Consider the following 14,254-nt stretch of genomic DNA (forward strand, 5'->3'; position numbering starts at 1 on the left):
GTACATAGGGGGCAGTATTATAGTAGTTATATTCCTGTACATAGGGGGCAGTATTATAGTAGGACATTTATAATGCAGTGTCCAACAGAATTGTGTTGCAAAAAGTTGGTGCACTCTGTTGGAGCAGTGCAGGGGGCGCCAGATTCATGCAGAACCGCTCTGAAGGACACCATTGTACTGTTGAATAGTAAATAGTTCCCTACACTAATAATCCCTGTAAAGTGGAGATTACTCACTATTTTAACCATGAGTCGATGGGTGATGCCATCTACGCAGCCATCTGTGCCTCCCGTGAATAAATGGAAGGCAGAGTCTTTTTGCAGCATGTTCTCTGTAACTCCACCTTGGTAAAATTGCACAAAAAAATGTATGAAATGTGCACTTTTGCAGTGGGTTTGTGTAAATTTTTCAATACACTTGCCCATTTTTAATAAATTACAGCAACCAACAAAGCCAAAGGATGTCCAACTTGTAAAGGTGAATCAGAATAACGATCAGGTCCCAGCCAGGAGAAGGAAGAGGGTGATTATTTACTTTGCTAGGAGGGATGAATGCAGCGTTACCAGATCCGTGGATTAGAGCGTACACTCCACATTATAAATTAGTGGCTATGTAAAGCAAACTTATCATCTTATTGTGGGCGATTGATTTTTTGCTCTACTGAGTAAATCTGAAGTAAAAAAAAAAATCTGATACAGATATTTTGTGTTCTCTGGATTATTTACTTGATAGAATTAAAATTTCACTAAAAGGTTGAAGAAGGAAATTTTGTCACAGGTGCCCCCGCGATCCATGTCTTGCATCGCAGGCACACCCGTGCCCCTCTTTGTGGCGCAGATCCCCCCAGCCCAAACCTACCTCTCCACAATGTGAAAATTAAAGGGCCAGCGCACCACTCAACTAAAAACGGCCTAAAAACGCCACATGTGACACCACCCTTGGGTGCAGCCATATGTTCAGTTTTTCAGATGCAGTTTTTGAAGCTAAAAGCAGGTGTGGATCAGAATGGGAGAGAACTTATCATTTAGAAGTGGCTGCTCCTCCTCTAATTTCACTCCACTCCTGGTTTGGGCATCAAAAACTGCATCTGAAAAAGTGAACATACGGCTGCACCCGTAACTTTTCTTAGAAGTTCTGGGTTTGACTAAACGCCACGGCCATATAACCAATTAACCGGACAAGAATTTTAAGGGGTCCACTCATCACTGCTCCCAGGTCTTCCTAATCCGGCACAGCAGGTCTATGAATATTCGGGCAGGTCAGAGCTCTGCTCCTCTGTGTCCTCCCTGATGGAGGGTATCACCTTTCCTTTGCTGGCTTGGATCTGGCCCATTAGCAAAGTCATTAATATGTGAAGTTTTCACTGCATAATTAGGACAAATGGCTTATTGGTGGTGTAATTAGCGACTGTTTGTTAGCACAGAGCATGAAAGATCTTCAAAAGCTTCTCCAGCCGCAGACAGACAGATAATACACATTATCATAGACACACAAAGAAACACCCCAGGAAAACCCAAAGCCATAAGACAGGCCCGGGTGTAGGACAATACACAGAGCTCACGGCTTGGGGGGTAGTTGTTAGAAATGCTACAAACATCAGTATTAGGCCCTATTCACATGAAAGTGAAAAGACGCAAACAGATATTTCTGCACGTTCGTATTTATTCTGAATAGGGAAACTCCTAGTAACTTCCCGGTATCTCTAAGGGTGATGGCACACGTGGCGTTTTGAACCCGTTTTTGAAGAGTCAGTTGAAAAATGCATGCGTTTTTGACCAGTTTGAATTAAGATAATTGGTCAAACCTGTCAAAAACGGGATTCATAAGGTAGTGTGTCAGCTCATAAACGTTGGGCAGAGCTGTGTTCTAGCTCTCACCAGAAGGGGTGAGGGCGCAGACCTGTTGTAGTAGTATACAAGAGCAGAAAATCCCTTTTGGGCCGGCGGCACACGTGGCGTTTTGAATCGGTTTTTGTTCCGTTTTTAAGCAGTCCGTTAAAAACTGCATGCTTTATAAAACGCATGCGTTTTTGAAAAATGCATCTGTTTTTGACCAGTTTTACCAATTATCTTAATTAAAACGGGTCAAAAACTTATGCGTTTTTGAAAAATGTGGTTTTTAACAGACTACTTAAAAACTGACCAAAAACGGATTCAAAACACCATGCGTGGAGTCGGCCTTATTAAAGTTTTTTTTCTGTAGTGTTTCCAATCATGCAAAATGTGACAATGCATGATACAGGCAGTCCCCCGGGTTACATACAGGATAGGCTCTGCAGGTTTGTACTTAAGTCGATTTTGTATGTAAGTCGGAACTGTATATTTTATAATTGTAACCCCAACCAAAAAATGTTTTGGTCTCTGTGTGGATTATGACAACTTTTGGATTGTCATAAGAACCAGGATTAAGGGCGCATTCACACGATGCGATGCGTCGCGCGTCATGTTTTTGACGCATTCCACTGGTATCAGCCTTGATTACATGCTAAGGTTACATTGCGTTTTAGCAGATGCAGTGGAAACGCGATGTAACCTCAGCATGTAATCAAGGCTGAAACCAGTCAAAAACTCAACGCACAATGTGACGCAACGCATCACGTGAATGCGCCCTAACAATAAATCTTAATTGCAGACTCCTGATAACTCTTACTGATGATCAGTGTAGCCTGGGACTAAAATACTGTAAATTACCAACATCCAGAGGGCTGTCTGTAACTAGGAGTCGTCTGTAAGTCGGGTGTTCGTAAGTAGGGGACTGCCTGTATATCAAATCATACAATAGGAGCTTCTGTTTCTATTTCAAAATGCCCCCTCCCCCAATAAAAAAATGTGTAAGCGAATTGCAAAAGGGTAAACATATGCACCTCAAAAAAAAAAATGTGCGTTCTGCCTTCATACGCTGCTCAGTGATCCTAAAAATAAAGTTTATTTAGTAAACAAATCCTTTCCCATAAGGCCTGTCCCCACTTGCAATAGGTATAACAGATTTTGGAAGATTTACGTGTTTGTAAAACCTGACACCATTTTTAGCATCCTGGCCCTGTCACTGTGGTTTCGGAGGTTACATCACGTTTGTTTTTGTGGTAAAGGTCAAGTGATGGTTCTTTTCTCTGTCGTCCCGTATTCCATACAGAACATCATTGTATATTTCTAGTTGTAGTAGTTTTTTTTTCCGTAACGCGCAGCCTGTGATACGTCAGGATCGCACAGACAACACAATATAAACATCCAGTTAAGTAAAATCTCTCTTATCAGTGAGTGTGCTAGATAAGGACGGCCGCGCTCCTCAGACCCTACATAGAGACAGCTGGAATCTGGCACCAGGGCCACATCTGGAGAGCATCTGTCACGTGGCCACACACACTGCCCGGACACCATAAAACATACACAACAACAGGCAAACACACTCTATATTAACATCCAGACTGTGTATAATATCCTGGTAGTACAGTACAGGCAGCCCCCGACTTACACACAACCCCTAGTTACAGACTGACCTCTCTGCCCTAGGGTGAAGCTCCCTGGATGCTGGAAATTGACTTTACTTCAGTCCATGGCTCCAATGATTAACTGTGAGATGTCCGCAATGAAGCTTTATTGCTAATCCTTGTTCCCTTCCAACCCAAAATGTAAAAAAATAAATAAATAAATTTTTGGTGCAAATCGCACATTGTAAGCAATGGGTTAAAACAAGACAATCTCGGGGCTTCGGAAGACCCAAGGCTGTCATGGCTCCCAGCTGACGTCACGTGGAGCAACGATCGTCACCAAGATGGCGGCGCTCATCTGTTTGAAGCCGCCAGCAAAGCTGCACCGATGTTGGCACCGATCGCGGGTGTTACCGGTAAGTGTTTGCTGCAATATGCAGCAAAGATTTAGCGGCTATGGAGAGGGATCAGCCCGTGAGCCCTCTCCATGTACCTGCACCCGACGCGCGCCGAACTATAATTATAATAAAAAACATTTCATTAAAAAAAAAAAATTTAAAGCATTTTCGATGTCTCTAATCTACATTGAATAAGAAGTACAGTATCCAGCAATTCTCACTCCTGACTGGCGCTTGCTAATTCTGTAGGGCAGTCACCTCATTTACATCACAGACAGGATTACAATAAATGGTAACGACAAATGAAGTCACCTCTTAGCTACAGCACCTACGTGACATGAACATTCCTCCAACACCGAAGAGCTCAAAGAGCCGGCTCCGGCAGATCAATAAGTGCAGTGAATAGATATCAGCTACGATGGCGGCTTCTATAATATAAGCCCCTTATAAGAAGAAAAAACCTAAAACCAAGGTGGGAGATTTAGCAGAGCTTGTCCGACAATTTTCTATCACACAAACACGTCCACAAATTCTTTGATCAGAGCTCGACTCCTTAGGGTGATGCCACACATGGCGTTTTGAACCTGTTTTTGGTCCGTTTTTAAGCAGTCCGTTAAAAAATGCATGCATTAAAAAACGAATCCGTTTTTGACAGGTTTTACCAATTATCTTAATAAAAAATGGTAAAAAACGTATGCGTTTTTTATCGGACTGCTTAAAAACGGACCAAAAACATGTTCAAAACGCCACGTGTGGCATCACCCTTAGGTCTAAGGACACCTAAGACTAATAATCAGATTCCAAATGGATGAGTCCAATGATTCCCTTCCGCATTGAAAATGGAAAATACTGGAAAACGAGGATACATCTATATTAAATCCAGGGCCGCTGCTAGTGAGTATCCACAGCAAAAGCCCTGTCATAATAATAATAATAATAATAATAATTCCTTTATTTATATAGTGCACACAGATGCCAAATCAGTCCCTGTCCCCAACGGAGCTCACAATGTAATCAACCTACCAGTATGTTTTGGAGTGTTGGAGGAAACCAGAGGACCCGGAGGAAACCCACGCAAACACGGAGAGAACATACAAACTCTTTGCAGATCTTGACCCTGGGACTTGAACCCAGGACCCCAGCGCTGCAAGGCTGTAATCTTTCATACGGAAGGGAATCAGACTCATTTAACCGGTTAGCGCCTGCCCGCCGTGTATTCACGGCGGCGGTCGCGTTCCGATGCATGGAGAGGGCTCGCGGGCCGAGCCCTCTCCATAGCCGGTAAGTCTCTGCTGCATTTTGCAGCAAAGGCTTACCGGTAACACCCGCGATCGGTGCCGGCACCGATCGCGGGTGTTTTCTTGCTGATCGCTGCCGGCAAAGCTGCCCATGCGCCGCCATCTTTCCGAGGATCACCGCTCCCCGTGACGTCATCGGCTTGGTAGCTTCGGGTTTCACGAAGACCCGAAGCTACTTCGGGTTAACCCATTCATTACAATGTGCTATCAGCACATTGTAATGTATGAGGAGTAAAATCCCCATATACTGCCATACTGTAGTATGGCAGTATATGGTAGGATCGATCAGACAACCTAGGGTTAATGTACACTAGGGAGTCTGAAAAATAGTAAAAATAAAAAAAAGTAAAAAAAAAAAAATTATAATAAAAAAACCTAAAAATTCAAATCGCCCCCCTTTCCCTAGAACTGATATAAATATAAATAAACAGTAAAAATCATAAACACATCAGGTATCGCCGCGTCCGAAAATGTCCGATCTATCAAAATATAATAACGGTTTTTCACTGCGTTTAACCCCGTAATGGAAAATTGCGTCCAAAGTCAAAACTGGCACTTTTTTGCCATTTAAAAAAAAATTTAAAATTCTATAAAAAGTGATCAAAAGGTCGTACAGTCCTACAAATAATATCATTGAAAACATCATCAAAAGTCGCAAAAGATGACACCACCCTCAACTCCATACAACGAAGTATGGAAAAGTTATAAGCACAAAAAGACGGCAAAATAAAAAAAAAAATTTGTTCATGAGGTTTTAATTTTTGTAAATGTATGAAAACATTATAAAACCTATACAAATTTGTGGGGTTTGTTTTTGTACTAGGCGCTGCTTACTTTAGTTAGCAGCTTCTAGTGCCAAATTTCTGGTTGACAGGTCCTCTGGGTTTTCGAAGGGTGTACACCTGGGGGGACATTTATTATAAGTCTGGAAACGTGTGTTTAGTTTGGGGATTTTTTGTAAGGTTGCGTCCTGATTTATCTTAGTGGCAGGTGAGTCTGTTGGATTTTTGAGACTTTTGTCTTAAACAACCCCTTGCGCCTGCTCTGGACTGGAGGTTATTTGCATCTTTTCACCACGTTTGTGCCAAAATGTGCAACTTTCCCAGACGTCCACATTTGAATTTTTATTATAAATCAGGCGCTCCAATGAAAAAAAGCAACATGACGAACTTGTGAAACGCTAAAAAGTCACAAAAAAAGAAAGAAAACAGTTTGATAAATGCCCCTACCCCCCAGAACTTATGGAGCAGACTCAGCCCGTGAGCCCTCTCCATACACCCCTGTCAGGGGCGTAACTAGGAGAGGCAGGGCCCCATAGCAGATGTTTGAATGGCGCCCCGTACACCCTTAGAAAATATACACATTTGTATACTCAAACATTTATACGCTCTTACATACATTTATGCACTGATAAATATGCTGTACAATGTGCAGCATAATATGTATATAATGGTGCACATCTTCCATTCTTTAATGTGTCAGATCAGATACCGGGGCCCCCTGACACTGTGGGCCCCATGGCAGCTGCTATGGCTGCTACCGCTGTAGTTATGCCCCTGACCCCCGTGCAATGTATTATTATGTCGCTTTGCAGCAAGGTGTGAAGTACAAGCATGATTGGCTACGTGTTTCTGGCAGTTCCTTACATTACACAGAACAAACAGTCATATGGAACAATAGGAGTGAGGGCCCTCATCTCAAGAGCTTACAGTCTATGAGAATGAGGGGGTAACACAAGAGCTTACAGTCTATGAGAATGAGGGGGTAACACAAGAGCTTACAGTCTATGAGAATGAGGGGGTAACACAAGAGCTTACAGTCTATGAGGATGAGGGGGTGACACAAGAGCTTACAGTCTATGAGGATGAGGGGGTGACACAAGAGCTTACAGTCTATGAGGATGAGGGGGTGACACAAGAGCTTACAGTCTATGAGGATGAGGGGGTGACACAAGAGCTTACAGTCTATGAGGATGAGGGGGTGACACAAGAGCTTACAGTCTATGAGAATGAGGGGGTAACACAAGAGCTTACAGTCTATGAGGATGAGGGGGTGACACAAGAGCTTACAGTCTATGAGGATGAGGGGGTGACACAAGAGCTTACAGTCTATGAGGAAGAGGGGGTGACACAAGAGCTTACAGTCTATGAGGATGAGGGGTGACACAAGAGCTTACAGTCTATGAGGAAGAGGGGGTGACACAAGAGCTTACAGTCTATGAGGATGAGGGGGTGACACAAGAGCTTACAGTCTATGAGGATGAGGGGGAGACACAAGAGCTTACAGTCTATGAGGATGAGGGGGAGACACAAGAGCTTACAGTCTATGAGGATGAGGAGGTGACACTAGAGTTTACAGTCTATGAGGATGAGGGGGTGACACAAGAGCTTACAGTCTATGAGGATGAGGGGGTGACACAAGAGCTTACAGTCTATGAGGATGAGGGGGTGACACAAGAGCTTACAGTCTATGAGGATGAGGGGGTGACACAAGAGCTTACAGTCTATGAGGATGAGGGGGTGACACAAGAGCTTACAGTCTATGAGGATGAGTGGGTCACACAAGAGCTTACAGTTTATGAGGATGAGGGGGTGACACAAGAGCTTACAGTCTATGAGGATGAGGGGGTAACACAAGAGCTTACAGTCTATGAGGATGAGGGGGCGACACAAGAGGTAAAATAGCTTGTATAATGGTCGAGCCATTCTTTATAAGGGTTCTTTTTGTTTAATACCTAGGAACAGGGGAGGACAAGAGGCCACTTTATGAGAGGAAATCGAGGACAAGAGATTACTGGAGGAGAAGAGGCCACAGGAAGAGGTGACTGGAGGACAAGAGGCCACAGGAAGAGGTAGTTGGAGGACAGGAGACCACAGGAAGAGGAAGCTGGAGGACAGGAGACCACAGGAAGAGGTAGCAGGAGGACAGGAGACACAGGAAGAGGTAGCTGGAGGACAGGAGACCACAGGAAGAGGTAGCTGGAGGACAGGAGACCACAGGAAGAGGTAGCTGGAGGACAGGAGACCACAGGTATAGGAGACTGGAGGACAGGAAGCCACAGGTATAGGAGACTGGAGGACAGGAGGCCACAGGAAGAGGTAGTTGGAGGACAGGAGGCCACAGGAAAAGAAAGCTGGAGGACAGGAGACCACAGGTATAGGAGACTGGAGGACAGGAGGCCACAGGAAGAGAAAGCTGGGGGACAGGATGCCACAGGTAGAGGAAGCTGGAGGACAGGAGGCCACAGGTAGGGGAAGCTGGAGGACAGGAAGCCACAGGTAGAGGAGGCTGGAGGGCAGGAGACCACAGGAAGAGGAGGCTGAAGGACAGGAGGCCACAGGAATAGGTAGCTGGAGAATAGGAAGAGGATGGAGGACAGGAGCTGAAGTACAGGAGGAGGCTGGAGAGCAGGAGGCCACAGAAAGGGGAAGCTGAAGGATATGAGGCCACAGGTAGAGGAGGCTGGAGGACAGGAGGGGGCTGGAGGACAGAAGGGGGCTGGAGGACAGGGGGCCACAGGTAGACGAGGCTAGAGGACAGGTGGCCACAGGAAAAGAAGGCTAGAGAACAGGAGGCCACAGGTAGAGGATACTGGAGAACAGGAGGCCACAGGAAGTGGAAGATGGAGGACAGAAGGAGGCTGGATAGGACAGGAAGTCAGTAGTGCTTCTCTGGATTTTGTTTTTCTAGATAGATAGATATAAGATAGATGGATAGATAGGAGATAGATAGAAGATAGATGATATGTTCCGTTTATTTTAGTTTTTCAACCGTTTTATCTTTTTTAAAATAGATAAATAATGGAAATTCTGAGTGTGGTGTGAGCTTGGCCTTACCTGTACATTGGTATCAGGAGCTGAGGGATAACATAGACAGGAGTAATGAGTGGAGGTGTCAGTCGCTGCATGTTAGGGAATGTGATAGACCTGTAAATGGAAATATAAAATGAATGCAGGAAGTAAAAAAAAACGAAAACGGCTTGGTGCTGAATAGGTTAAAATGATGACTTTCACCACATATAGTAAACCAGTGAGACTTTAGGGCTCTTACACTGGGGTGTTGTGTATTTGCTTTGCCTTTTTTTGTTTATTCCCTTCTGCACACAGCAGCTGTTGCTAGACTTAAGGAATATGCAGGAAGGTCCAAAGAAGCCCAAATCCACAGATCATTCTGTCATCTTATCCTGTTTATAAAAGGGAAGGTCAGTGTACATTGATAACTGTGACCCTGTGAGCTTCATATGCAGGATGTCTGCTGAAGTCCCATCTGTCTCCGCTGCCCCCCCCCCCCCTCCCACTCCAGGATATAATGAGGGGGGGTGATAATTAAGTTACCATATCACTTGGAGAGGAGCACAAACAGGCAAAAGGCTTAAACATCCTCCTGACACATACCTAGCCTATTGAATAGAAGGGGGTGTTCTTGGATGGGAGGGGAAATCTTTGAATAAGATACAAGTGAAGACCTTCAGAAAGCACAAGGAAGATACCAGTAAAGACCTTCACAACTTTTGACCAAAGGCCGCAAGATGGACGAAGAGATTAATAACCTGACTAATCTGCTGGGGATGCTTGATTGTGAATATGACGAGTGGGAACCATCTGTCGGACTCATTCCAGCCACCTACCTCCTTATTTTTTTCTTGGGCATTACCGGCAATGGACTAGTGTTGTGGGCAAGCCACCGCCGTAGGGACCGGCCACGGGCTGCGGACTCCTTCATACTGCAGCTAGCACTCGCTGATTTGGCTTTTGTTGTGACTCTTCCTCTGTGGGCTGTCTACGCTTCTCTCGGATACCACTGGCCCTTTGGCAAATTTGCCTGCAAACTTAGTGGTTATCTAGTTTTGCTCAACATGTATGCCAGTGCCTTCTGCCTCACAGGTCTAAGCTTGGACAGATATATAGTTATTGTGCTCTCGCCTGGTCCTGGTCATCCACGTTCTCCTCTCTCCAGCTCACTGGCCACCATCATTATGTGGGCAAGTGCCGGGCTTCTTGCTCTTCCTGCCCTTATTTTCAGGAACACTGGACAGGCGGATGACCTTTGGGACAATAGAACATTGTGCTACATGGACTACTCAACGGTGGACGGCAGCAGTCAAACTCACCTGTGGGAAGCTGGTTTGGGATTTTCTTCTACTCTGTTGGCTTTTATAGCTCCATTCTGTGTTATCCTATTCTGCTACATAGGCATCGGTCGTAGAGTTTCAGGTCACTTCCATTTGCCATTGGTTGCCAGTCGAAAAAGGAGACTATTAGCTATCATGGTTGGACTGGTCGTCACATTTGGCGCGTGCTGGGCTCCTTTTCACTTGGTGAAGAGCATCTACGTCCTCATGAATGCAGAAGTTGTGCCTCTCAGTTGTGCTCTGCATGTTTTTCTCAACAACCTTCACCCTTATGTTACCTGTTTGGGCTACGCTAATAGCTGCATGAATCCGGTTCTTTATGCCTTCCTGGATCCTAGGTTCAGAGGTCATTGTCGCCGGTTGCTCGGATGTGGAAATTTATTTAAAGGGGATCGAGAACACGTGGAGGATAAAGAGAAGAAACCAGGAGCTGGCAGTTCCTCGACGGGAGTTGCTGCAGATGGAAACAAACCTACAAAAGTCTCCACAGAAGAAGAAGAGATGGCTTGCATGAAGGACTCAATGCAAGGAAAGTGTGTGAATGGAAGCGTATCATAAGAAAGAGCAAGATTTTTTTTATTATATGCTTTGTTTTTTACGAGTTCAAAACTTTTCTTCTTGTAGACAATTCTTCCTTGGAAAATAACGAGTGGAGTCCATATTGTAAGACCCCCAAAGACTACAGCACTTAATAGACTGCTTGGAGGGTGGGGGGTATTGTTTATGTGCAGTTCTGTACATACTTATTGCCTTTTACACATTTTTTTTTTTTTTACAATGTTAGCATTAAAAATTACAATGATTTTAAAGTGAACTTCTCTTACTGAGTGATAGTCATCCTGTCATATTTCTTATTGAATGTTGGATATTTAAGGGTTTGGCCACTTTACCTCATGTTTTCTGTAATATGTGAGGGGCAGGATATGAGGTAAATTACCAATATAGATCTAATAATAGTTCTGCTCCACTTTCCTGATATGTAAAGTGACGCCTTTTACCTCATGATTTCCTGATATGTAAAGTGACGCCTTTTACCTCATGATTTCCTGATATGTAAAGTGAAGCCTCCTGTCATTTACCTCATCAGCCAGACATTCCTGTCCATAAAATGGCCACAAGATGGAGGGTCATGTGATCTCTGACCATAAGAAAAGCGCCTTGCCAGGACCTTAATCTTATAGTCATGAATACTATCTTAAGGTCCTAGCAGGGATATTGTTTATTGTCAGAGACCATATAACCCTCCAGCTCGGACCATTTTATGGTCAGGAATCTCTGGCTGATGAGGTAAATGACAGGAGGCTTCACTTTACATATCAGGAAATCATGAGGTAAAAGGCGTCACTTTACATATCAGGAAATCATGAGGTAAAAGGCGTCGCTTTACATATCAGGAAAGTGGAGCAGAACTATTAATTGATGTATATTGGTAAATGACCTTATAACTTCCCCTACCACCACACTTACACTCACATCACAAAACCATGAGGTAAAGTGGCCAACCCCTTTAAGTGGTAAAACTGATTTTCTATTTAATAACCATTTACAACACAGTTTTCCCTTAACTCAAAGTGGACACAGATAGGATTCCTCATATGTCATATATTGCTTTGGTCTATCACATGTCTTTTTGATCTTTGAGCCCATGCTGTTTAAGCTCTTCACGCACCACGACATACTGTCACGTTGTGGTGCTGTGGTGGGTGTATGGAGAGAGTTCACCAAATGACCTCTTTCCATACACGGCAGGTGTCACCCCTCTAACTGCCGTGGATGGTGCTGTCACTGATCACGGCAGTTAACCTAACAGCGCTGCCGGTTGGTGCTGCCATCTTGGATAGCCAATTGACGCCCACCATGATATCAACGGACAGGGCCGGTCGGTTGCCACGGCTTGTAGTCCTGCCAAGGATAGTCATCCATGCTGGCATAGATATCGATGGCGTATGGGCGCAACCATTATGGCAGTGATCGTTGCTCCCTGTGACATCATGGGCGTAGCACAATATGTCGCCTTAACAGCCTGGGGTCTTTTCAGCAGATCTACTACAATATGCCAGTGGCACAATGTAACAGATCATGTGTGAAAACGCTCGATCTCTCATGGTTATTCCCGGCAGTCAACCCCGTAACAGAAAATAGCGCCCCCAAATGTCAGAAACGCCACTTTTTTGTTATTTTGCAAGACATAAAAAATTTAATAAAAAGTGATGAAAAGGTCATACAGGCACACACATGGTAGCACTGAAAATGTCATCATGTCCTGCAAAAAATTACACCTTACACAACTCTGCACACAGAAGTGCGAAAAGGTTATTAGCCTTAGAATAGGGTAAAAGGAAGACATTTTATTTTTTGTACAAAAGGTTTTAATTTTTTAAAACCTATTAAAACTGCAAAAGTAGAATTTTTTCCTGATTAACAACCTAGAGGTTTCTGCTGTGGCAGAACTAGATTTTACTAATATGTTAAATAAAACCACCATTAGGCCCCTTTCACATGGACATTTGGTGCAACAACAAAATTTTAATTTTTTTTCTAGCTTCTCAGTACATTGCATAGAATAAAAAATTACGGCGTTTAGAAGGTGAAGAGTAAAAAGTCTTGATTAAATGATAGATTGTTCTTGCATTAGAGGGAACAAGTCACCAGGTTTTACCCCACTAAATTACTGTCCATCTCAGGCAGGGGATGTCCTTTCTGTGAAATTTGAGCTGGGTACCTGTTACATAAATCTCCCCAAATTCTGGCAAATATGACTCTTTTCATCCCATTTTTGCTTGAGATGAGTGAAGTTTAGTGGTTGCCGGAGTAGAGTCAATTCAGAGGCCCCCATCTCCTGTTCTGTAGCACCTAGAAACGTGCTGCTGGTGTCATATTAAAGATAAGAATCTCATTATTCAGAACCCATTATGCAACTAAAGGGCATATTTATCAGGACCTCTGCACCACGTAGAGGCCCTGAAATAATTGCAAATGCTAGCTTATTGCTAGCACTTGCAATTATTTAGCCCCCACTGCCACTTTCACGCCAGTGGGGCGTGATGTGTGTGTGTGGGGGGGGGGGGGCGGCCGGCCATGAGCCAGCGTATGATAAATATCCCCCTATGTATTTAGCTATGGCTCACAAAGCAATAAGCCTCATGTGCTCTGAAAGACTTCCTAGCCCGCAGGCTGTTTAAGCCTGGGGACGGCAGGACTGGCAGTGTCCCCCCCCCCCCTTTTTTATGGTTTATTCCTTAGTTAAATTACCCCCCCCCTTTTTTGGCCGTCCCTTGCCAGGGTTTTTTTTTGTGCAGCCAATCAAGTGGCCAGGAAGTGCGCCTGGCCACTTGATGGCGCTAGTTCTGGGCTATTTAGCCTAGAGCGCGGAGCTAGTCCAGCCTCTTTTGGACTTGCTCCGCGCTCAAGAGATTCCCACCCGCCCACCCTTAAAGGGGTTGTCCGAGTTTTAAAAAAAAATTATATGTGGCCGGGAGCGGGCTGACTAAAACAATAAAGATGTACTTACCTCCCGGTGCCCTCCCGTATCCAGCGCTGCTGTCGCTCCGGTCCGGACGCCATGTAAACAAACATGGCCGCCGGAGCAGCGCTGGACTCAGTTCCGGCCGGACCCGACAACCTTCCGGCCCCCATACACAATGCTGTGTATAGGGACGGATAGGCGTACCCGGCCACGGCCGGCCGGAAGCTGAGTCCAGCGCTGCTCCGGCGGCCATGTTTGTTTACATGGCGCCCGGACCGGAGCGACAGCAGCGCTGGATACCGGAGGGCACTGGAGGTAAGTACAGCTTTATTGTTTTAGTCACCCCCCTCCCGGCCACATATATATATATTTTTTTTTTAACTCGGACAACCCCTTTAAATACTGTTTTTCATTTTTGTTAAGTATTTGCTAGGTGACATTTTTGTTAAGTATATTTTACCAGTTTGTTTTTGTACATTGTTGTGTTTTTTAATGTGTTTTTTCACTGTTGTTTGTTGGTAGTCACAGCTTGGC

General features: G+C 44.5%; 1 protein-coding gene and 1 long non-coding RNA gene across 2 annotated transcripts; one reads left to right on the top strand and one right to left on the bottom strand.

Moving 5' to 3' along the window:
* Positions 1–241: 241 nt before the first annotated feature.
* LOC140106177 (uncharacterized) lies at positions 242–9,339 on the bottom strand. Its single transcript, XR_011850713.1, has 3 exons — positions 9,174–9,339; positions 8,960–9,049; positions 242–343 (listed from the first exon to the last, which is right to left on the bottom strand). It is a non-coding gene; the product is annotated as an uncharacterized lncRNA (long non-coding RNA).
* A 31-nt stretch (positions 9,340–9,370) lies between these two features.
* Positions 9,371–11,006, top strand: LOC140106127 (apelin receptor B-like). Its single transcript, XM_072130377.1, has one exon. It carries the CDS (start codon positions 9,652–9,654, stop codon positions 10,810–10,812), a length of 1,161 nt encoding a protein of 386 aa, XP_071986478.1. The 5' UTR covers positions 9,371–9,651; the 3' UTR covers positions 10,813–11,006.
* Positions 11,007–14,254: the final 3,248 nt, after the last annotated feature.

This window comes from Engystomops pustulosus, chromosome 11 (assembly GCF_040894005.1).
Source record: "Engystomops pustulosus chromosome 11, aEngPut4.maternal, whole genome shotgun sequence".
Taxonomy (NCBI): Eukaryota; Metazoa; Chordata; class Amphibia; order Anura; family Leptodactylidae; genus Engystomops; species Engystomops pustulosus.

Bases quoted from the DNA above. Each gene is read 5' to 3' on its own strand.
- LOC140106127 (XM_072130377.1), top strand. From the start codon at position 9,652: ATGGACGAAGAGATTAATAACCTGACTAATCTGCTGGGGATGCTTGAT.